General features: G+C 32.7%; 1 protein-coding gene and 2 long non-coding RNA genes across 4 annotated transcripts; all 3 read right to left on the minus strand.

Annotated features, from left to right (window-relative positions):
* Positions 1 to 6,433: 6,433 nt before the first annotated feature.
* LOC112715406 (3beta,22alpha-dihydroxysteroid 3-dehydrogenase) lies at positions 6,434 to 14,843 on the minus strand. 2 transcript variants are annotated; one of them, XM_025767173.3, is made up of 8 exons: positions 14,024 to 14,843; positions 12,192 to 12,341; positions 11,305 to 11,553; positions 7,697 to 7,783; positions 7,506 to 7,584; positions 6,970 to 7,076; positions 6,761 to 6,891; positions 6,434 to 6,674 (listed from the first exon to the last, which is right to left on the minus strand). In XM_025767173.3, exons 1-8 carry the CDS (start codon positions 14,537 to 14,539, stop codon positions 6,566 to 6,568), a joined length of 1,428 nt encoding a protein of 475 aa, XP_025622958.1. In that variant the 5' UTR covers positions 14,540 to 14,843; the 3' UTR covers positions 6,434 to 6,565. The 2 variants fall into 2 exon arrangements, with proteins under 2 accessions (XP_025622958.1, XP_025622959.1); XM_025767174.3 differs by lacking the exon at positions 12,192 to 12,341 and having other exon boundaries at positions 14,024 to 14,754.
* Positions 14,844 to 16,565: 1,722 nt separating this feature from the next.
* Positions 16,566 to 18,126, minus strand: LOC140175476 (uncharacterized). The gene is made up of 2 exons (XR_011866289.1): positions 18,043 to 18,126; positions 16,566 to 16,876 (listed from the first exon to the last, which is right to left on the minus strand). It is a non-coding gene; the product is annotated as an uncharacterized lncRNA (long non-coding RNA).
* A 3,048-nt stretch (positions 18,127 to 21,174) lies between these two features.
* LOC140175477 (uncharacterized) lies at positions 21,175 to 22,735 on the minus strand. Its single transcript, XR_011866290.1, has 2 exons — positions 22,652 to 22,735; positions 21,175 to 21,485 (listed from the first exon to the last, which is right to left on the minus strand). It is a non-coding gene; the product is annotated as an uncharacterized lncRNA (long non-coding RNA).
* Between the last annotated feature and the right edge of the window lie 2,877 nt (positions 22,736 to 25,612).

A 25,612-nucleotide genomic window follows, 5' to 3' on the forward strand; every position in this document is an offset into this window, starting at 1 on the left:
GTAATAAAGTAATTAAAGATTGAATTTAACCAAATAATAATTATATATAAAAATATTATTTATTTATTAATTTATAATTTATTTTTAAATAATATTAAATGCAATAATTAGAGATAATAAAAATTAATTTTTTTATAATCATAAAATAAAACTAAAAACCTAATTATTCAATTCAAAACATACAAAATTTTAAAAATTTTTATTATTGTTCATTTACTAAAACTTTAAATTATAAATAAAAAATTGCTTAATTTATATTTATATATATATATAATCTTTTAAAATATGACATTAATTAAATATAATAAATCATAAATAAATTTATTATTTAATTTTTTAAAATTCAGGATTTTACATGGTGAATGAGAGATTTATTGGTGGGTCTCCAATTTCAAATGAGTTTCACACAACTTAAATAAAAAAAGGAAATAAAGAAAGAAAGAAGTGGCTAATAGTTATGGTGAGAGAAAGAAGCTTCATTCTTTTGAATGAAAAAAAAAATAAAGCACAACCTCGAAGAGGAGAAGAAAATTGGAAAAAAAGGGACAAGCTATTTTTGATTCGATTGAACCGGTAAACTTGCTCTATTTCTTATAAAATTTTAGTATGTTAATCCTGGTGTAGAAATGAACATTTGGATATAACTTACTAGTTGTATTGCCTTCTCTTTTGCCTGATTTATGATACCCACTTTGTGAAGGGTTTATGTTGATTCCATCAATTTTGATGATGTATTTTTTTTATTGTTGAGATGTCCTAATGTCACTAGAAAAACTGTTTGTGAACCCATTATTCTGATAGTGGAAGATTTTACTGGACTAGGTCCCATGGATTTTTTGTCCCTTTTTGGGGGTTTTTCCACGTTAAAACTCTGGTATCTTATTATTAATTTTTGCCATTATATTTGCTGCTTGGAGTATCTCTGGTATTGCCTATTTAATCGCACATGTTGTGAAAAAATTATTTTTGGTGCTTCCGCTGTTAGACATGTTCTTGTTTGAACCTTGTTGAGTTTTTCCAACAGGAACACACATAAATCCATTACAAATCTGTCATTGGGGAAAAAAAAGGAAAAAAGAAGAAATTTCTAGATTGGAGTGTGTCTCTTGAGAGCAATATGGTGATGATACCTACTTCTATAAAGATACAGTTTAAATAAACAAAAATAATATTAAAAATAAAAAACGCAAAGAGAAATATGAGTAAGAATATTAAAATCTTATACTTTCATTTTCTCAGAGAGTTTGTTGGGCAATCTGTTGCAAAATGGCAAAAAATTCACATAGTTGTAGCATACACAACTGCTATCGCATCCTCCACTTTATCCACCACCACTATGTCGATTGATGAGCGGATAATTTATACGCTTTTGACATTGTTTTTAGGTAGTTTTTAGTATGTTTTTATTAGTTTTCATGCAAAATTTATATTTCTGGACTTTACTATGAGTTTGTGTGTTATTCTGTGATTTCAGGTATTTTCTTGCTGAAATTGAGGGAGCTGAGCAAAAATCTGATTCAGGCTGAAAAAGGATTGCTGATACTATTGGATTCTGACCTTCCTGCACTCAGAATGGATTTTTTGGAGCTACAGAAGTCCAATTGGCGCGCTCTCAATTGGGTTGGAAAGTAGACATCCAGAGCTTTCCAGCAATATATAATAGTTCATACTTTGCTCGAAGATAAACAACGTAAACTGGCGTTTAACGCCAGTTCCATGTTCCATTCTGGTGTTGAACGCCGGAAACAGGTTGCAAGTTGGAGTTAAACACCAGAAACAGGTTACAACCTGACGTTTAACTCCAGAAACAGCCCAGGCACGTGAGAAGCTCAAGTCTCAGCCCCAGCACACACCAAGTGGGCCCCAGAAGTGGATTTCTGCACTATCTATCTTAGTTTACTCATTTTCTGTAAACCTAGGTTACTATTTTAGTATTTAAACAACTTTTAGAGACTTATTTTGTATCTCATAACATTTAAGATCTGAACTTTGTACTCTTTGATGGCATGAGTCTCTAAACTCCATTGTTAGGGGTGAGGAGCTCTGCAGTGTCTCGATGAATTAATGCAATTATTTCTGTTTTCTATTCAAACACGCTTGTTTCTATCTAAGATGTTCATTCGCACTTCACTATGATGAATGTGATGATCCGTGACACTCATCACTATTCTCAATCTATGAATACGTGCCTGACAACCACCTCCGTTCTACATTCGAATGAATGAGTATCTCTTGGATTCCTTAATCAGAGTCTCCGTGGTATAAGCTAAAATCCATTGGCAGCATCCTTGAGAATCCAGAAAGTCTAAACCTTGTCTGTGGTATTCCGAGTAGGATTCAGAGATTGGATGATTGTGACGAGCTTCAAACTCGCGAGTGTTGGGCGTAGTGACAGATGCAAAAGGATCAATGGATCCTATTCCGACATGATCGAGAACCGACAGATGATTAGCCGTATGGTGACAGCGCATTTGGACCATTTTCACTGAGAGGACGAATGGTAGCCATTGACAATGGTGATCCACCAACACACATCTTGTCATAGAAGGAACCTTGCGTGCGTGAAGAAGATGACAGTAAGAAAGCAGAGATTCAGAAGACAAAGCATCTCCAAAACTCTAACATATTCTCCATTACTGCGTAACAATTACTAATTTCATGCTCTTTTACTTTTTACAACTGAAACTAAAGACCCATATCGGTATCCTGACTAAGAATAATAAGATAATCATAGCTTGCTTCAAGCCAACAATCTCCGTGGGATTCGACCCTTACTCACGTAAGGTATTACTTGGACGACCCAGTGTACTTGCTGGTTAGTGGTACAAATTGTGAAAAGTGTGATTTACAATTTCGCGCACCATCGATCACCACCACAAGCTCTACTGTGGCAATTGGGACTACCACTGTTTTAGACTCCTCAACCACCATAGCCGTCGTCGCCACCCCATCCATTGTTGTAATCCCTACTACCACCGTTGTCGTACCTATGATGACTTCCTGAAAGTTAGAGACATTAGGTACTGTGATATTAACTGTCTTGGTGCATATATAAACTCTATAATCTCCACCTTCAAGTAGATTACGAACAAAAAGAACCGAAGAAGAAAAAGAATATAGAAAAATATAATTAGAGAATAAAGAAAATAATCGAAGATGAGGAGAAAAATATTTTTTATTTTTTTACAATTTAAATTTTAAATTTGAGATTTTATGTTTTTTAACTTTTGGTGCGTCGTTCACTCTCGCCGCCGTACACAATGCCATTGTCACTACCGTCAACGGAGCGCTCTTCTTCGATCAGGTTCTTCTTTCAGCCGTACATTTGAGGGGCCTTCTTCTACTTCCGCAATCCCTCCTTTTTTTTCATTTGAATTTTCTGTGTCACTCTCTGAGACTCTCTTCCGCTCTCAAAAATTGAACGTTACTTTCTATGAACCCTAAATCACCCTCAATGTTCTCATAACATAATCTATGTCTAATGCAAGGCGGGATAAAGTTAGACAGTCCAATGTTTGGAAAGATCCACGGGTTTGTTACTGGGAAGCGTATCTTCGTTTGGAAAGTGAATCATTCAGAGTTTTTGTGAATAATTTACCCGACAATGTTTCGAAGAATGAATTGTTTCATATGTTCAAGTGGACAGGAAGGATAAATGACATCTATTTGGCACGTAAAGAGAAGTATGGCCGGATCTATCTGTTTACTTTCATCAGGTATACTACAAAAGGAGGGGCGTTAAAAGCCATTAAGGAGATGAATGGAATACAATTAAGGAGCAAAGAGATCTTTGTGGGTGAGGCTAAGTATAGGAGAAGGATTGATGTCCGAAAAAAAAATCACTACGCACGATAAAGATGTCAGGGAGTCTCCTAATGAAAAGCAGAAAAAAATTAAAGGAAAGGATATTGAGGTGAATGAGAAAGAGAGAGTTATTTTGGAACACCATGAAAGTGAAGAACTAGAAACTCTGAGGGAACCGTTGGAGTTAGAATGGGATGCTGTGGTAATGATACCACAGGGGCTATAGGAGGCATAGCATGACAAGGATAGAAAGGTAATTGTCGTTAAGGATTTGGATGAGTGGCACGAGAGTTTTTTGAAAAGGCAAACAGATAATCCTTCGGTGTATTTGGCAATTATGGTGAGTGCAAAATCAATGGAATCTCAAACAATCAATAACGAAGAAATCTCTAAAAGAACGGAGATTTGGGAATATGAGGATAAACGGAAAGAAGGGTTGATTTGGTGTTGAACAAAAGTTCAGTTAGGGCTAGGTTGAAGCATATAAGGCTAAATATGTTAGTGGGGTATGGCAGCAAAGTGGCTGTGTGGTGCGACGAAGAGTACGTCATTGTGCGTTTTAAAAGGGCCTCCTTGCGGGTTGCTGCGAGCGACGGTGAAGAGAGGTGTGTGGCTCGTCATGGAGTTCGCGAAGGGGTTGATGCCACGGTGAACAGCGTTGACGAGGCTGATCTGGGAGCAGCGCGGAAGTCAGCTGATGGCGGAGGTGATAATGTTCGTGCTGAGCTTGATGGCGTGGAGGGCAGGGAGGAGCGTGAAGGCCTTGATTCACCCGACGTGCAGAATCAAGCCGGAAAGAAGATTGGCAGAGGCCCGGAGAATTGTTTGAACATCACAGCGGAGGAAAATATTCCACCAAGTGTAGTTAATGAGACCCACGCTAGTTTGGACGGGAGTGGTAAGCAGCATGTTGGTATATGTCTACTGAGGGGTGATGCAGTGCAGGATTCAGATTTAGAGGATGAGAATATAGTGGTGCAAGAAACTGAGTTGGATGATGAAGGGGCTGTAAGGAACATCGAAGATTCGAGAGACTCAGAGCAGGATGCAGACTGTGAAACTAATCAAGATGAGCACGGAAGAAGTTGGGATAAAGATATGGCTGAAAATAGGGCTGCTTGGGATCTGGCTATCGAATTAGGAGCTATTTTATATGACGAGGATGATGACATTATGGTTATTCTCCAAGTTCAAAATGATGTATTGGCACAAAAAAGAAAGCAAGCAAAACAGAAAGAAAAAGTAAGAAGGAGCCGCCCCCAAAAACCGAAATAAAGTTTGTAATAAAGTTTTTAAATGATTTTAGTTCATGGAATATGAAGGGTTTAGGAGGTGTTGAAAAGTGGGAAATAGTAAAAATTTAAGTGTAAAAATAACGTGAATATGTTAGGATTGATAGAGACAAAGAAGGAGGTGATTACTAAGTTTGATGTAGTGTAATTTTGGAGTAATGATGCGGCGGGTTTAGAATTTGTGGGATCGGTAGGTGTACTTCTGGAGGTTTATTAATAATGTGGGATGTTATGATGTTTAGGTTGAGTAATTATTACAAAAGAGAGAGATTGTTGTGTATAAAAGGAGAATTGACAAACAATAATTTTCATTTGTGCGGTTTGCTTGGTGTATGGTGTGCATACAAGGGAAGAGAAGCTTGCTGTGTGGGAATAGTTGAGTTTTTTTATCAGGAATATGTCAAGTTCTTCTTTGTTACATGGGTGTCTTCAATGAGATTGTGCAGTTGGAAGAAAGGAAAGGCGAAAATGTGCAGTATTATAGAACTGATGGATATAGAGCTGAATAATTGTAAGTTTACGTGGTTCAAAGGTCAATCGTGTAGTCGGATTGATAGAATGTTAGTGAGTTTAGTTTTATTATTATTATCATTTGGAGCACTTAGTTGAAAAGGAATTGTAAGGTATTGCAGTGATAGTCAACAGGTCGATTAAAAGTTATAAAAAATGGAGTGATATTTGATTTTTTGGGTGTTGATGACTTTTACCAAAGATGATTAGGAATTAATTTATTTTATCTGTTTAGTACGTTTTGGTTGATACTTCACCTTATTATGTTGAGTTTGTTTTTTAAAATAAAAAAAATAAAGGTTAAAGCAAAGAATGAATGAAGTAGTAATTGATAATGAAGGAGAATTAATTGACGAGAAGAATTATCAGAAGTCAAGGAAAATATAAAGCAAAGTTCACTTGAGCAAAATAAATAATTGGATGGAAGACTTTAAGTCTATTAACATAAGGAGCACAATAATACAAAATCTAACTCTCAAGTTCTCTTTATTAATACATTTTAAATTTTGAAGAATGTTAAGAGTTATCATAATTTATTGTTTTTAGTTATTTAATTAGTAATTAATGGTTAAAAATATCATATAAAATATGATATTAGATTACTAAATTAAAAAAAATATATTAAAAATTGAGTTAATAACTAAATGATAATAAAAAATAAAAAATTTTAAATTTTTTTATATTTTTCTTAATATTAGATTAGCCTGCTTTGTGCAGTGGACTAACAAGTACGCGAAGGCTTTTAAATAATGATTTAATGTTGGTATACTCTATTAGATAAAATGAAAGAATCATCTAAAGTCATACCTTAAAAGCCAACATGCAAGTAGACATAATTATAATAATTTTATTATTGTTCTTATTTATTACATAATAATGAACATTAACAGCTAAAACTGATCTACAATCTAAGATTCTTGTTCTTTCTTTTCTCTTCTACATGGTGCTCTTTCATGGGGCTATATACAAGGACTTGACTCCTCCCTACGCTTTACTATGATGGGATACCTCTTTTGTGTCCTAGTCGTAGGGAAGAACACCAACCTATCTTCCTCAGCAGGTACCCAACTGCCATTATAACATAATATCGTATTAATAATGTGAATTACATCTTTAAAGCAGTAAAGAGAGACAAAAATAACTAATTATTATACCTGAAGATGGTGATGAAGCGGTGAAGGAAGACGGAAAGAACAACCCTGGCAAGCTCATAGCCAGGGCACAGCCTTGGCCCTCCTCCAAATGGTGTGTATACATTTACAGGGATCGTTGCCTCTGAGTTATTCTGTCAAATATTTCCGATCAAAATTATTTGAACAAATAAAATATTAGAAATCAAACAACAAAAAGTGTATATATGCACCTGCCATCTCCATGGATTGAAGCTGCGTGCATCTTTGAAATGGTTTGGGTTAAGATGTACAGCACGAAATGATGCAAATACCTTCCATCCCTTTGGAATTGTGTAACCTATTATTGCAAGCCAAGCATTCAAAACTATGGTGGAAATTCAACGACGAATCTTATATCTACCACTTTGTATATAATTTTGTTTACCTTTTACTTTTGGTATTAAACGTTTGTATTTTATATTATAAAAAAACGTGTTAAGAAAAAAAATGCAAATATCATTTCTTGAAATGTGAAGTCTAATATAGTTCTTTTCATTTTGGTTTTTATTGACCATTTTTTGGTATGTTTGTATTTGAATATGGATTGAAATATACTGATTAAAAAAAACAGAGAATTGAAAAAATAAGAGGTAGTAACTTTAACTCGTAAATTTTTTCAACAAGAATATACTAAAAAATGACAATAAATATAAGGAAGACAGAGGAGGGAACATAATATAACTGGTGAAAATAGTGCATAAAAAAATTTCTTTTTTAAGTAATTTACCATTTATATTTATGTCTGTGGTTGCTCTCCGGAATATTCCACCAATTATGTTCGCCATCCTTAAGGTCTCATTCACAACCTACATTGCATGAAGCCATGAACCGCATCCACAAAGTTAAAATTTAGAGATAGAGCAATTACAAAAAAAAACATAAATATATTGATACAAACTCTTTCTGTTAATTACTTACGCATTGAGTAAAGATCATTGATTTGTAATCTGACCATTCAAGTGGTGCACCTGTTTTACTCTTTGATCTGATTTGGTCATGCTCTTCCTGTCAAATTGTACAATTAAGTCTCAGATATCAATAGAGGAACACTCAATTCAATCCTCCATTAGTCTAATTCTTATTCCATGTGTTAGTGCAGTTTAATATATATAGTTTGTGGTAGCTTAAAAAGGATAGGTACCTATAAAATATTAATAAAAAAAATGTTTGAGCCAGCAATTTTAGTATTTTGTAACCATCAATTAGTTATCAACAGTGTTTTTAATGGTGTGTGATTACATCTAATGATGAGAAATCACTCATTTTTCTTTTTATGATTAAGTGCTGGCCAAAAAACACAAAAATTGCTGGCCCTTAAACTTTTTCTATTAATAATTTTATATTAACAAAAAAATTGAGCACAATAATACTGAAAAAGAAAAAAAAAAGTAAAAAGAAGAGAATGTCGTAAAGAAGATGATTAAAACAGAAAAAAGTGGATGTAATATTTGGATACACAAACAGATTTTCCTTATTTTAATATCAAGATCTAATCATAAGTACCAATACTCTCTCTATTTTTAATTAACTGTCTATTTTTTAAATTTTATTTTTTCTCATAAATAATTATTTATTTAACACATCAACGTTAATTTAATTTCTTTTTGTAGTCTACTTTTTAACAAACACAAAAATATTATGTATTCACAAAAGCTTAATTATTAAATTAAATGTCATATATATATATATATATTTTGTTTGATATATATTTTATATAAATAATTTAATAATTAATTTTTTGTGGGCATTTATAATAATTGAAACATATATGAAAAAGAATAAAATATAAAATAATTGGAAAGAATAATTATTAGATTAGTACTACTGAAGAAAAATTATGTTAAAAAGTGTACGAAGGAATGATTAATTTAAAGGTTTAGTTAATATGTATTTTTTTTGGGATTAGTTAATATATGTCTTTGGAACACATTATAAAATTATCAATCTATTTATTAAAATAAATTATTTAAAAATAGAGTTTAGCTATGATAAATTTTTTATTAATAAAAAATTTTAAATTTTTTATTTAATAACATAAAATAAATATATTAAATATTTACATTTTTTATATTTTTAATAAAAAAATTTAATTTATATTTTTAGTATATACCTTTAAAACACAACATAGATCTCTTGAAATTATCCATTACTAGTAACTTTAATTCGAGCTATTGGAACACCAATTTAATTCTGTATTAGTATAGTCGTGTATTTATGACATGGTCAAATTTTTAGGACCGTGTGATGATAAATAGTCATTAAAATCAAGGTCACACGATTCCCTAAGCTGAAGCAGAACAAGTTCTCTCTGCCACATATAAAAGTACCTTCTGTGGAGAATTGGAGATTACGCAGAGGATGTGGCAAGGGGTATTTCCGTCATTCCAAACACCGAAGAAACGTAACAATACGGTCAAAAGAATTAAGAGATGAATGCATAATGCATTGCAAGGCAAGCGTGCGTTTCGCATGTAATAATTTTGTCCATTGGTTTAGTTTGACCGCTGTCTCTCCTTTCATTATGTTATTTTCTCTTCTCTTTTCTTTTCTTTATTTCTTTTCTTTTTTTTGCTTTGCACTTTACTACAATTTTTTTGTATTTCTGTTTTACAAATAATTACTAAAATTTTGAGTTAACTTGCCGTAGTGGTATAAACAAAACAAAATTAATGTAATGAAGATCACTATTATATATAGTGAAAAAATATTCTATAAGTAATAAAAAGAATAATAACTAAATTAGTCATTACATGTTTAATAAATTAATAATATAAAATATTTTAAGAAATCAATTATATTTATCTTTTTAGATGACTATTTATACAATTAATACAGTTATTTTTGTCGATATGATAGTTATATAATTAAATGTATATGTAAAAAATTATTTTATACTTAAAATAAAATTTAATTTATAACTACAATAATTTTGCAATATAATCAATTTTTTATAAAAAAAATTCTCGTGTTAGTTACTATTATATTTTATATTTTTATTCTATTCTAATTATTAATATAAATTGATTTAATTATAATATTGATAAAATTTAACTATAATTAATGAACAAAAAATTATATATGGAAGTCATCAATGGTGAAGTTACCAAGATGACGTACCCAATGCATGATGAATTTCAAGCTTTCAATCGTATTGACTGAGGTGAATGTTTTAACGGGATAAGATGTAATTAATCGAATCTAACCATAAATGTTCACAAAACAACAAAGAAGAATTATAGCACTGACAAGGTTTTCTTTTTTTTTTTTTCCTTTAAAATGTTTCAATATAATTTTTGCCTGATTACATTACAACTTTAAATACCCTCCTTGAAAACTTAAATTATCAGTTTTGCTAATTTGGCGAGATAGGTTAAGTATACCAAAAAAAAAATATTTTATAAAAATTATTATAAAAAATTAATTTTTTTAATCATTGAAAATTATTAAAAAAATTTATTATTATATTTTTAAAATCTGCAAGTTAGTTAAATATTTAAATTATATAGGATATTAACGATACTATATAAAAAAAAGAATGTCGTATGTATTACTTCAAACCTTTCCATTTTCAACTCAATTTTTTATTAGTTTATTATTTTATTTTGTGCAATACAAGAAAATTTTATTGGAATTTATCTATTAATTAAACTCAAAAAACTTGAGAGCATCCTAGGTGAGGTAGGGTAGAATGATGGAGAGGATTAGATAATGAAAATGAGGTCCAAAGAGAGCAACGCCACATTGTGAGAAGGAAGGTGGTTATGGAGACGGACATGGTTATATAATGCATAGGGTGGTGGGGTTTCTCACATGTACAACCATATACATGCATGCAAACTCATAAAATAAAATAAAAATTTATATATATCAAACAATTAAAAATAGGCTTTATATTTCATATTAGATAAACTCTTAGAAGGTTAAGTTAAACAACCTTTATTTGTTACCAGCATAAAAACAAGAAAGAGTAGTGCAGAGTGTGCTCATCATAATTATTATCAATTTATCATTGGCCAATTCTATGGTGCCTATGAGTTTTTGTCTAAATTTTACCTAACTTATCTTTTGTAGTAAGTTTTTATTTTTTAAAAATGATTTATTCTTATATCTTTTAAATTAAATAATAACTTTTAACATTTTTTAGTAAATAGACACCATCTTTTAGGCATCGTAGCATTCACCTTTATCATTATGTATAAATTTATTTGTTTTGACTTTGTGATTGAACATTAAAAATAATATTTGGAGTAAATCCGTTTTAACATTTTAATCGTCTTATTTTTATTTTAAAATATTTAAATCTCATTCTCCTACTGTCTTTTTATTTCTTTTGTTAAGTGTTACTGAAGAATTTGGTGGAGAAATAATATTAATACCATTTTAAATGTTATAGAATAAAAATAGAACGATTAAAATGACAGAAACTAAAATAAAATTTAGTTCAAATATTATAAACAAAAATAATATTTTTTTCTTTAAATAATTAATTATCTTTATCTTCTATAGCAAGTAAATATATTGCATACCTTGAGCTGAGCCAAGGCAAGGGGAGTCTCAGTGAGGAACTTGACGGCAAGAGTCATGATGGTAGAGGTGGTTTCGTAGCCGGCGACGAGCAAAGCCAACATAAAATCGACTATTTCCTCGTCGGAAAATTGCTCCCCGGAGGCCAACAGTGCCCCAAGCATGTCCTTCTTTCTGTTCCCATCACTTTCACTCCCTTTTCTTCTCTCCCTCACTACCAATGTTAGTGCCTCCGCCACTTTCGTTCTTGCCTGCCAATTCATTTTCAATATTAGTATTAATATTTCAGTTATATATAACAAGTTTGGGATAATAGCCGAGAATAATTAGATCATTTCAGCTATATTCAGTATTTATTATTCTTTCTATATTTAATAATAAGTCGTTCTAACATTGTTAAATATATCTAATTTAATTTTAATATTTAAATATATTTGACTAAGAAATCAAAATAACATAACTATAATGAAATGGATGAAGAATTTATTCTAATTAGGAGGACCAGAGTCATATATAATGTTGCATATATTTGTCTCTAACAATCATGAAATATATTAAAATTTTAAATTAAATATTTTTAACGAATAAAAATATTTTATATTATGTAATAAAATATTAAAAATAAAAAAATTATTACGATAAATATATATTTTATATTATTATTTATTTGAATTAACCAAATAATTATTACTATATGTTGATCAGTATTTGGAGGATAACGTGGATTATATACTATTTTATTTGATTAGGTTTAATAATTGCTAATGCATGTTTTCCCCATGGCAAAATAATAACTAACAATAAGAGTATTAATAATTAGAGAAAAAAAATAGAAAAGAAAAGAAAAGAAGAGGTGATTAGAAAAATGATGAGTTTAAGGTGCATGCACCTTGATGGCCCTACGGTAGGTAGGGGAGAAGAGAGGGAATGGAAGAGTGAAGAATCCTTCAATCACAAGAACGTACTCTTTCCTTAGATTCTCAGTCCATTCATCTGGATCAAAGCTCATTAGTTGTTTCACTGTCAACTCAAATGTTATCTACAACCAACACAACATGCTATTAGAGATATAAATATTTATATTATTTTTTATTAGTTTAAATTTTTAAAATAAATAATTTTATAATATAATATAGATTTTATGTCTTGAAGATTTAAAATTTGATTTTTAGTGAATTTAAAAGTTAAAAATAAAATAAACAAATAAAAAAAAACTATATAAAAATTAAATAAATCTAAAAAAAACTCTGATTTGAAAAAAAAGTTAGAAATTTAATTATTTATGTTATCTCTTTTTATTAGCAAATAGTTTCATGACACATGCAATCATGAATTATTATTATTATTATTATTATTATTATTATTATTATTATTATTATTATTATTAACTAAATCATTTTTACTAATATAATCATAATTAAATATTTGTATAAATACTTTTTTATATTAACACTTGTTCCCCATTCAAATTAAATTCATACATACAATATGTCATAGTCAACATCATTACACAATACATATTTGGCTATTTGGGAATATAAAAGTTCAGTAGGGTTAGAGAAAGAAAGGAAAAACAAAAGGAAATGGTGAAATGTTTTCACATGCATGTACAAACATATTCATATATGTGCATGCTTACTCTACATGATGATGACCTAATGTTTATATTCAGAATTATTTATTAGCTGAAAGAACCTTTTCAGTTAAGTTAACGTGATGTGGGGATTCATCTTATATACTTATATGCAAAGAAATATTGAAATGGAAGAATTTGGACACATTGCACTGAGCCATAGAATCTGACTCACCATTCCCTATTATTTTCCATCAGGTACATCACAATCACATGCTATCTATAACAAGCTAAGCTTTCAACTAAATACTCATCGATCAACCCAAGCTTGAGAAAAATAAAGTTAAAATTAGATGTGAAAAAAAAAAAAAGAATGTTACTTGGGGCGCTATAGTTGGACACTTTGAGAAAAGGAGGTATTTAACTTTGAACCAAAATAAGCAAATAAACAAACAAGATCCAAACGATAACATTATTATTATTATGATTATTATGAGGTGGTGCAGAAAGAAGGTGCTGGTCCACCATCTCTACCACATGATATGTGATGATGATGCTCTCAGAAACCTGACTCGTTCGATCTGTCACCCAGTTGACTCAGTAAAATTTTGTTTTAGAGGAATATTTTTTTTTATAATTTCCACTTTTAATAATAAAAGTGATGAAAAATAATTGATAAGAAATATAACAAAAACTAACACTATAACATGTAAAAAAAATAAACCAAAAAAAAAACACAAACATCAATTTTATTTATAGTAGTTATACAGAAAACAAAAATCTTTTTTCACATAATAAAAAATTCAAAATTTAATAAATATACTATTTAATGTAAGAAAAAACATTTGTTACAAGAATATATATATAACAAAACACCCGACAACCATCAATCATAATAATAGCACATGAAACTCTTATTTAAGGTAGTCTACCGAATTTAGCACGCGGTTACGTAGAAGAAATTCATACAAATAGTTCATATGAACCCTTTTTTTATTCAAAATTCATAGAAAAATAATTCAAATAATATATATTTAACTCGCTTTCAAGTTTCAATACCTAATATAATTATAAAAAAAATCAAACATGAACATTAAACTCAAGAGAATCAATGTATGCCATCCCTAACTAATAACTAAGTAACTAACCTTCTTGGCCTCTTCCATGAGAAGAACCCGGTCGGACCAAGAATCCAAGTTGAGCCGTATGAGCCGGTCCACATCAACCAAAAGATGATCCTTTATGATCGAAGAATTCGCGAAACTCATCGTTAGTGAGTGCATCTTCTTGTGAAGATTCCCCTTCATCAGCAACAACGAGTGCTTTCCCAAAAGGTTCGATATCGAACCGGGGTAACTGCACTCGAAGAGCTTCCCTTCGTTCGCAAGAACGAACCGGTTCATTTCCGGTTCCGCCGAAAACACGGTCGGTTCTCCGAACACGTGAGTCGTGAAGACTAGACCGTACCGGTTCAATCTTCGATCCATGAAGGGCTCTGGGTTGTCGCTCTTGTATGCTGATATGAGCTGTAGAGTCTCGCCGATGAAGGGGAGGCCAAGGCTCCCCGGAGGGAGGCGGAGGCGGCGGTAGCGCCACCGCCGGAGGAGGATGAGGAAGGCGGCGATGGCTGCACAAGAGAAGAGTAGTGATGTGAAAGAAGACATGGAAAAATGTAAAAGGCTAAGGTTATTATTGGTATTAACAATAACTTAGTAGTGTAGATGTGTATGTATATGTAGGTGTGTTTATATATAGAGAGTTCTAGACAGAGAAAGAGGGAGAGAGAGAGAGAGGGGGCATTAATGGAGGGAGAAGGAGCACACGAGGGGGTTGAGTGGAAAGAGAAGAAGAAGCGGGAGGAGGAAAATGATGTGTGTGTGGGGGGAAGAAATTAAAGAAGGGATATTTTACACCCTTGGCACTTTCTATTTTCTTTAATTATTTTTTTCCCTTTTATTCTATCAGGATAAGATTAGTTTAGGTGGTGGGGAAGTATATGAAAGTCTTTTCCACTTTTCTTTTTCGGTTTTTAAAATGAGTTTAATTTTAACCGTTTAAATTACTTTACAAAATTTAGTCAATATCTATTTTGAATTAATTATCAAGTTCGTCTCAAAAAATTACTCCTTTAAATTATTTTTAAAAAAATTATTAATTAAATTTATCTTTTTAATAATTTTAAATTACTCACTCTAGTTTTTTTTTTCTTTTTGTTATTTTTAGAATTGACTTGTTAATAGTTACTATCCCAATCCATTAAACGATAGCACAACACAAAAATGACAATACTTATTAGTTGATATGATAATATTAGTTCATCAAATTTGTCTCTAATTACTAAATTTGTATATATTTAAATTGTTTGAGATAATATAATATATAAAAATATTTATAGGTATTAAAAAATTAAAATAATAAAAATGTAATATTCTATATTATTTTTATAAATTTTAATTAATCCTGATATATTTTAATAATGTTATTAGATAGATATAACTTTTAAAAATTTGTAGTGTCATTTATTTCTTTCAATACATATAACATTTTGATTGAATATGAAATTAAATATAATTTGAAAATAATATTGGATTAATTTAGAAATAGTAAAATAATTTTCAATAATTAAAAAGTACAATAATTAATCTTAAAAAAGAAATAATAAAATAATTAACATTGAAAAAGAAGAGAAGAATGAATGGACAGAAAACAAAAAAACCACCATAGATAATATCGCTTTAAAATAATTATACTACTATTTTCCGATGCGTGATTCTTGAAGGTACGTAGCAACGATTTTGGTTCTTTAACTTTGATTTTCGAATTTTTGAATTTGAGATCCATTACACAACTAGAATAAAGGATCATAAGATAGGATAGGATTTAAATTTTATATAACTCTATCTACAGGTGGGTTCAAATCACCTTGGATTTTATTTTTATGAGTAAATATCGTTTTTGTCCTACCGTTTGGGGTAAGTTTTATTTGTGTTTCTAACATTTAAATTGTCCTATTTGTATCCGTAACGTTTATAAAAACAATTCAATGTTATCCTATTATCAATTATTATAGAGAACCATCATGCATTAGTAACTGAGATAACTAATTCCTAATTCTTGTGATGGTTCTTGATGTACTGTAAATTGACTATTTTCACTATTGGGTTCTTTGCTATAGTTAGTCTATATATATATATATATATATATATATATATATATATATATATATATATATATATATATATATATATATATATATATATAGTACACCTCTAATAATAATATACTTGAAAAAAAGAAATAGAGCTGTACACTAAGTTGTAAAGTCTTTTTTTGTTATTGCACAAAATAATAGTTCTCTGTTTTCTTCTGCATAATTCATTTTCATTCAAGAACCAACTTTCCACATGGTATCAAGAGCTTGAATCTTAGATTCATGGCGCTCATTGTTCCTGCTTCTAACAACAACAAATATACACTCTGTAACACCCTACCACACAGGGCCTTACGCTTAAGTCGTAAAGCAGAGGTGGCAAGGTATTACGACCTCTAAAAGAAAATGATATCTACATAGATATAGTTGGGTGAAATCATATCTAGGAGCCTTGAAGAACAAGTTAAACAAATTGATAAACAGAAAATCGTGACACACTCGCATGGATATTCGTAAAACGGACAGGTAAAATCGAAAGATAACTGAACACATATATATACATATCAGAGTTCCAAAACTCAGATAGCAAGCTCCAGACTCGACCTGCGAAGCTAAGGCCGACCAGAGTATATAATTATGTTTATATACAACCCAAAATAAAACTCAAACCACAAAATAAACCCCTGTATCTCCAAGTCGACCTCTAGGAGGGACAAAACACAAAATATACATACGGAGATTCTATAAACATATATACATAGCCTAAAACAAAATATGACAGTCCAAAAGACAGTTCTTCGCTCGTAAGGAGGATACCCAAATGCTCAACGAGGTGTCTCTCGACCTGCATCTGAAAAACAACAACATAGTAGGGGATGAGAACCGGAGGTTCTCAGTATGGTAAAGGTGCCCGCATAGTTAATATAAAAGGTCTCGGGAGGCATTCCTAGAACTTCGACACTCAGATTTCCGCTTAAGAATTCAACTAAACCAGAAATTTGGTAAGTTGTCTAAGGTATTCTAATTCGGAATCTAACTTTAACCTAATAATTCACGTTCTGTCTCCTCTACTCCTCCGAATCATTGGTGGAACAATCCTCTCTCCTCACACCTTCGCCAAGAAAGATTTCTCAGAAAACATACACATATAGTTCAAGCAAGAAAAGCACAGGTAGAGAAGCATTTACAGCAAGTAGAACAAGTAGCGGATAAGCAGAATTAAACAGTTAAGCAAACCAAAACAATGCACACTCAAGCAAACAAACAAATGCATATGATGTATGCCTGTCCTATGGCTGATGAGTCTCATCTGTCGGTTATACAGCCAACCCGACAAGTCCTGGTAGTTAACCATTGGACAGTCCCTCTGTGCGCGCATCCCCAAGCTCAATAATATTCCATGGAGTCAAACTCCAAGCTCAAATATAATATTCCATGGAGTCACACTCCAAGCTCAATAGTATAGTATTCCATGGAGTTAAACTCCAAGCTCAATAATATAGTATTCCATGGAGTTAAACTCCAAGCTCAATAATATTCAATATTCATATTTATGCATGCCCATGGGGGAATCCGGGGAGTTAAAGTGCCCGGTCACATCTTGCGACAGAGGGTCAACAAATAGTCTCAAATACACAAGCCACATAATAATCTCTTTCCCTTTTAAAATATTACCTCAAATCAAAACTCCAATTCTTAAAGAAATTTTGGCAATATCACCTCTAAGACTCAAATTTCTGCCACCCTTCAAGAGTCCCAACTATCAAACCAAACACCTCTCAGTCACTCAAATCATTTCCAGTAACAAATTATTTCATAATCAAACAAATACCAATATTAAATCTTTTTTCAAACCGACCAACTTCAACAGCAAATTATTGACAACAGCTAAACCTCACATTTTATACCATATACACAATCCATCAAATATTCATTCATTTCATTCCTATCTTAAGGTCTTCTAGCCTAAGTTTTCACGTGACATTAAACATTAACTACGAGAAACCAAAACCATACCTTCGTACGAAATCAAAATATTCAAAACTCCGGAGAAGCTATCTGACTGAGCTATCGAAGAAGAAAATGTCCAGAATCGTCTTTACCTCCTAAAACTCTCGTTGGCCAAATCCAAAGAAAAGAGGAACTACGTCATTGTCAACTTCCACTAATCAAAAATAGTGTCAACGTGTAGAGGAGGAGGTTACGAATACTCTTACCGGATTAGATTTTTGATTGGAATTACGGATTTCAAAAAAAAAATCGAAGCCGGAAGTTCAGAAAAATTTACGTTTTCTCCCTTTCTCTCTTCGTTATGCTCTTCCCTCTCTCTTACGTTATTTACGTACATATATATATATATATGACCGCCTTGACTTTCTTTATTATTATGTCTAAACCGCCTTGGGTTTCTCTATGATATATATATACACACACGTAACCTAATGCATAATGATAATAATAATAATATATATGTAACCTAATGTAAAATATAAACCACCTTTTGTTTTCTATGATTTATAATTAATAATAGTAATAATAATACTAACAATAGTAATGATGGTAATTTAATAATAACAATAAATGTAATAATAGTAATAATAATAGTAATACAATGAATATAATATATATCAACTTATAATGCAATTTAATACTTACGGTAAGTATATATAATAATAATAATAATAATAATAATAATAATAATAATAATAATATAAATTTAATTAAATTTAAATTATTATAAAATTAGTTTAATTATTGATAATAAAAATAATTTTCTAAAAATAAGGAACTCTAATTTTATAAAATAAATTGTAACTTATTTATATTTATATTTTTAAAATTGAGGGTTGCTACATCCTATCCACCTTATAAAAATTTTCGCCCTCGAAAATTGATATAAAATGGAAGAGACTCGTACTAAGTAACTTCCCTTCTTAAACATGTCAAAGAAAAATAGAAAGATTTGACATGTTTAGTTTGCAAATTCAGGATATTCTTATGGCTTAAAAGTCTACGCAAGGTGGAATATACAAGATAAACTTGATGCAGAAAGGTTATAAGGCAGGTTGGTATTGGAACGACGAGTTTATCGCTTCTAATACTCGCTTCATCTAGCTCCCAGGTTCTGCTGATTCTAATGGTGTCACCTTTCGTAATTCAATCAAAACTGGTTCAGCCTCTGACACTAAATCTATCACAACTTACTCTTTCTCTTGACACATAACCGATTATCAATTACGGGTTCAACCTATGTCATGTCTCTTCCTCATAACTTACCATCTCCGGGTTTCAGGTAACTGTCCCGCATAACTCTCAACATTTCCGGTTCTTTATGTATAACTTAAGTTGTATACTCAAAATAATTCAACCCACTACTGCTGCGCCACTCTTATTATTATTCTCCAAGAATTTAGTCACTTTTCTAAGCTGACCAACTAGCGTTCTGTCTCACCATTCGGAGGTTTTTAGTCGATTGCTCAATTGAAAATCACAAGGCTCACAACTCGGTAATGTACTACAATGAATGCTACGTGCTATTTACTACGCAAGGCAGTCGGAAATTTCGATTATCAGTGCGTGATTACCTCTAATCGGAGTATCTGCGGTTCCAGCACCATCCGCTGTCATAGTGAACACGCATCCCTGATGTTGTGCCTTTCCAGCTTCTTGATTCTTTTTCTTTTCTGGACAATTCCAAGACAAATGCCCAGCTTCACCACAGTAATAGCATACACCTAAACCAGCCCTGCACGGAGTATTCGGGTGGTACTTTCCACACCTCCTACAAGTTAAATCATTCGGTGGGGTCTGAGCTTGCTTTCCTTTGCCTCTTCCCTGACTGTTATTATTACTGAATCTCTGGAAGTTATTCTGACCCAAATGTGGTTGTGGGGTGTAACCGCCTCGCTTAAAATCTTGTCCTCTAGGGGCGAAGTTCCTTCCCTGATCTCTCCTAACAAAAATTCGCTGATCACTCTTATCTGATGTCGCCTTTCTCAGACAATCCTCAGCAACTCTACTTTTATTTACCAGTTCTGAAAACACTCTGATCTCCATTGGTGCAACGAAGCTCAGAATATCACTTCGAAGACCTCCCTCATACTTAATACATTTCCACTCAGCAAAATCATCAGGCGCACCTTGACAAATACGAGAAAAGCGACATAACTCCTCAAACCTGCTAGTATACTCAGCAACAGTCATCTGTCCCTACTTTAACTGCATCAATTCAAGTTCTTTGGCATTTCTGGATGAATTAGGAAAGTATTTCTTATAGAACTCTGTTCGAAAAACCTCCCAAGGAATCACAGCGCCATCTGGCTGCAGGATACGTCGTGTCCCCTGCCACCAATGCTGAGCCTCACCCTGCAGCTGATAAGTTCCAAACTCAACCCATTGCTCCTCAGGAACCTGCTGAGCCTGCAGTGCCCGTTCCATAGCTTGAATCCAATTATCTGCATCTGTGGGATTTGAGGTTCCCCTAAAGGTCGGAGGGTGAACTTTCAGAAATGTAGCAAGTGCCATGGGACCATCCTCATCATTATTGTTTCCATGATTACCCTGGTTTATCTGATTACCCAGTGCCTCGGCTGTCGCCTGCATAGCCGCAGCCATATTTCCCAGGGCAGCCATGAAGTCTACTGGATCATTCCCTGCCAGGCCAGGAGTAAAAGTGCCTATCCTACCTCTACCTCGGCCGCGACCGCGTCCGTGAGTCGACATCTGGTCCTTCACACACCAAACAAGTGATATTAAGTTGATCAGTCTCAATATCGCAAGTCTAATACTTCAAGTTCCAAATGCATGCTCATGAACGTTTATGCCACATATATCAATCAGATATCCTAATAGCACATACACACACCCAGAGTATGCCCAGAAGCATAATCAATCCATCCCTCAGGCTCTATAGGAACGAACTGCTCTGATACCATAATGTAACACCCTACCACACAGGGCCTTACGCTTAAGTCGTAAAGCAGAGGTGGCAAGGTATTACGACCTCTAAAAGAAAATGATATCTACATAGATATAGTTGGGTGAAATCATATCTAGGAGCCTTGAAGAACAAGTTAAACAAATTGATAAACAGAAAATCGTGACACACTCGCATGGATATTCGTAAAACGGACAGGTAAAATCGAAAGATAACTGAACACATATATATACATATCAGAGTTCCAAAACTCAGATAGCAAGCTCCAGACTCGACCTGCGAAGCTAAGGCCGACCAGAGTATATAATTATGTTTATATACAACCCAAAATAAAACTCAAACCACAAAATAAACCCCTGTATCTCCAAGTCGACCTCTAGGAGGGACAAAACACAAAATATACATACGGAGATTCTATAAACATATATACATAGCCTAAAACAAAATATGACAGTCCAAAAGACAGTTCTTCGCTCGTAAGGAGGATACCCAAATGCTCAACGAGGTGTCTCTCGACCTGCATCTGAAAAACAACAACATAGTAGGGGATGAGAACCGGAGGTTCTCAGTATGGTAAAGGTGCCCGCATAGTTAATATAAAAGGTCTCGGGAGGCATTCCTAGAACTTCGACACTCAGATTTCCGCTTAAGAATTCAACTAAACCAGAAATTTGGTAAGTTGTCTAAGGTATTCTAATTCGGAATCTAACTTTAACCTAATAATTCACGTTCTGTCTCCTCTACTCCTCCGAATCATTGGTGGAACAATCCTCTCTCCTCACACCTTCGCCAAGAAAGATTTCTCAGAAAACATACACATATAGTTCAAGCAAGAAAAGCACAGGTAGAGAAGCATTTACAGCAAGTAGAACAAGTAGCGGATAAGCAGAATTAAACAGTTAAGCAAACCAAAACAATGCACACTCAAGCAAACAAACAAATGCATATGATGTATGCCTGTCCTATGGCTGATGAGTCTCATCTGTCGGTTATACAGCCAACCCGACAAGTCCTGGTAGTTAACCATTGGACAGTCCCTCTGTGCGCGCATCCCCAAGCTCAATAATATTCCATGGAGTCAAACTCCAAGCTCAAATATAATATTCCATGGAGTCACACTCCAAGCTCAATAGTATAGTATTCCATGGAGTTAAACTCCAAGCTCAATAATATAGTATTCCATGGAGTTAAACTCCAAGCTCAATAATATTCAATATTCATATTTATGCATGCCCATGGGGGAATCCGGGGAGTTAAAGTGCCCGGTCACATCTTGCGACAGAGGGTCAACAAATAGTCTCAAATACACAAGCCACATAATAATCTCTTTCCCTTTTAAAATATTACCTCAAATCAAAACTCCAATTCTTAAAGAAATTTTGGCAATATCTCCTCTAAGACTCAAATTTCTGCCACCCTTCAAGGGTCCCAACTATCAAACCAAACACCTCTCAGTCACTCAAATCATTTCCAGTAACAAATTATTTCATAATCAAACAAATACCAATATTAAATCTTTTTTCAAACCGACCAACTTCAACAGCAAATTATTGACAACAGCTAAACCTCACATTTTATACCATATACACAATCCATCAAATATTCATTCATTTCATTCCTATCTTAAGGTCTTCTAGCCTAAGTTTTCACGTGACATTAAACATTAACTACGAGAAACCAAAACCATACCTTCGTACGAAATCAAAATATTCAAAACTCCGGAGAAGCTATCTGACTGAGCTATCGAAGAAGAAAATGTCCAGAATCGTCTTTACCTCCTAAAACTCTCGTTGGCCAAATCCAAAGAAAAGAGGAACTACGTCATTGTCAACTTCCACTAATCAAAAATAGTGTCAACGTGTAGAGGAGGAGGTTACGAATACTCTTACCGGATTAGATTTTTGATTGGAATTACGGATTTCAAAAAAAAATCGAAGCCGGAAGTTCAGAAAAATTTACGTTTTCTCCCTTTCTCTCTTCGTTATGCTCTTCCCTCTCTCTTACGTTATTCACGTACATATATATATATGACCGCCTTGACTTTCTTTATTATTATGTCTAAACCGCCTTGGGTTTCTCTATGATATATATATACACACACGTAACCTAATGCATAATGATAATAATAATAATATATATGTAACCTAATGTAAAATATAAACCACCTTTTGTTTTCTATGATTTATAATTAATAATAGTAATAATAATACTAACAATAGTAATGATGGTAATTTAATAATAACAATAAATGTAATAATAGTAATAATAATAGTAATACAATGAATATAATATATATCAACTTATAATGCAATTTAATACTTACGGTAAGTATATATAATAATAATAATAATAATAATAATAATAATAATAATAATAATAATAATAATAATAATAATATAAATTTAATTAAATTTAAATTATTATAAAATTAGTTTAATTATTGATAATAAAAATAATTTTCTAAAAATAAGGAACTCTAATTTTATAAAATAAATTGTAACTTATTTATATTTATATTTTTAAAATTGAGGGTTGCTACACACTCAATCCCATTATAGACAAATTGGATGACACCAATTTTGTGATATGGAAACAATAAGCTCTCTTCACACTTAAGGGCCAGAATTTGGAAGATCACATTGTTGATGGGAAAGAACCTCCAAAGCATGCCTCTGATGCTGAAAAAGCTGCCGGTACCATCTCAAGTACGTACACTGAATGGATGCAACATGATTCTAATCTTTGTTCTTGGTTTTTTGCATCTGTTGATGGCTCGTTCAAGAACTAAATTGTACATTGCAAATCTGCTATTCAAATTTGGGATAAACTCCGCTGAAACCACCAAATCAAAAATCAAGCAATTAAGAACTCAGCTCAAGAACGTCAAGAAGAACTCTCTCACCATCAACCAGTATCTTGTTACCATCAAGAAACTTGTTGACTCTCTCACTGCTCTTGGGTATGATGTCATGAATGAAACACATATAGAAGCCATATGTGATGGCCTTCCTGAAGATTATTCACACTACATTACACTTGTTCAAACCAAACCTGAACTCTTTACCATTGGAGAGGTTGAAACTCTTCTTATTTCTCATGAAGAAACGCTTGAAAAGTTCAAACAACTTTCTATTGGATTAGCACAAGCTCAGTTAACTCAATCAAATTTTTCCAATCCAAGATTTGCTGGAAGAACCCCTGGAGGACGAAGAGGTGCTCGTGGTGGAAGATTTGCACGTAGTGGAAGAAGTTCTTGGCAATCAACAAATCGTCTTTATTGCCAAGTGTGTAATCGTCTAGGCCATTCCGCTTTACACTGCTTCTATTGATTTGATCAAGCATACAATGGATCCTCTTCAAGATCAGCCAATGCTGGTTCATCTAATCCACCACCTCCTCCTCCCTCCTCCTTTCATCAGCCACAGTCTTACCTCACTTCCACCTCTTCCGCTGCTGACACTGCATGGTACCCTGACACTGGTGCAAGCCATCACCTCACATATGATTCTGCCAACCTTATATCTTCAGCTGAATATATTGGGCCTGATCAACTATATATAGCAAATGGATCTGGTATCTCTATCAAACACACTGGTTCTTCTTCTTTGCTTAACCCTCATAATAATCATCTTTTTGCCCTTAAAAATGTTTTACACATTCCTGAAATTGCAAAGAATCTTATCAGTGTATCAAAATTTTGTTTAGATTACAATGTTTTCTTTGAATTTTACCCTTTTCATTGTTTTGTTAAATCTCAGGTCAACAAGCAAACACTTCTTCAAGGCATTCTTAGACATGGACTATATTCCTTTGATAATTTGTGTGTGCCAACACCATTATATGATCAAAATTCTGTTCATACCTTTTTAGCTTCTTGTAATCTCAATCTTGCTTTGTGGCATAGAAGGCTAGGACATCCTTCGAACTCTATTGTAAAAAGTGTCCTTAAACAATGTAATATTCCTATTAATCAAAATTCAGCTACTGATTCCTTTGTTTGTGATCATTGTTGTATGGCAAAAATGCATGCTCTCCCCTTTCCCCTTTCTCAAACTGAATACACTTCTCCTTTATAACTTGTGTTTATTGACATTTGGGGTCCTGCTCCATCAGTTTCTAGGTCTGGGTTTCGTTATTATGTGAGCTTTGTTGATGCTTTTACACGTTATACTTGTTTATATTTGATGCAGTCCAAGTCTCAAGTTTTTTCTATTTTCCAGCAGTATAAAGTATTGATGGAAAGGCAAACTGGCCATTCTCTCAAAGCTATTCAAACTGATAATGGCAAAGAATTTCTTTCTAGCACATTTAGGACATTCTTACAAGATCAGGGTATTGTTCATCACCTCTCTTGTCCGTACACACATCAACAACAAGGAGTTGTTGAACGCAAACACAGACATGTGACTGAGATGGGTTTAACTCTCTTAGCTACTGCTCAATTGCCTCTTCTCTACTGGGAAGATGCTTTTCTTACAGCTGCATTTCTCATAAATTGGCTACCAACGAAAGTCTTAGATTTTAAATCACCTTTTGAGAAGCTTCACAACATTAAACCCAACTATGCCATGCTCAAGGTTTTTGGTTGTGCATGCTACCCCAACACCAGACCTTTCAATCATCATAAACTAGATTTTAGATCTCAACAGT

Source organism: Arachis hypogaea, chromosome 10, assembly GCF_003086295.3.
Source record: "Arachis hypogaea cultivar Tifrunner chromosome 10, arahy.Tifrunner.gnm2.J5K5, whole genome shotgun sequence".
Taxonomy (NCBI): Eukaryota; Viridiplantae; Streptophyta; class Magnoliopsida; order Fabales; family Fabaceae; genus Arachis; species Arachis hypogaea.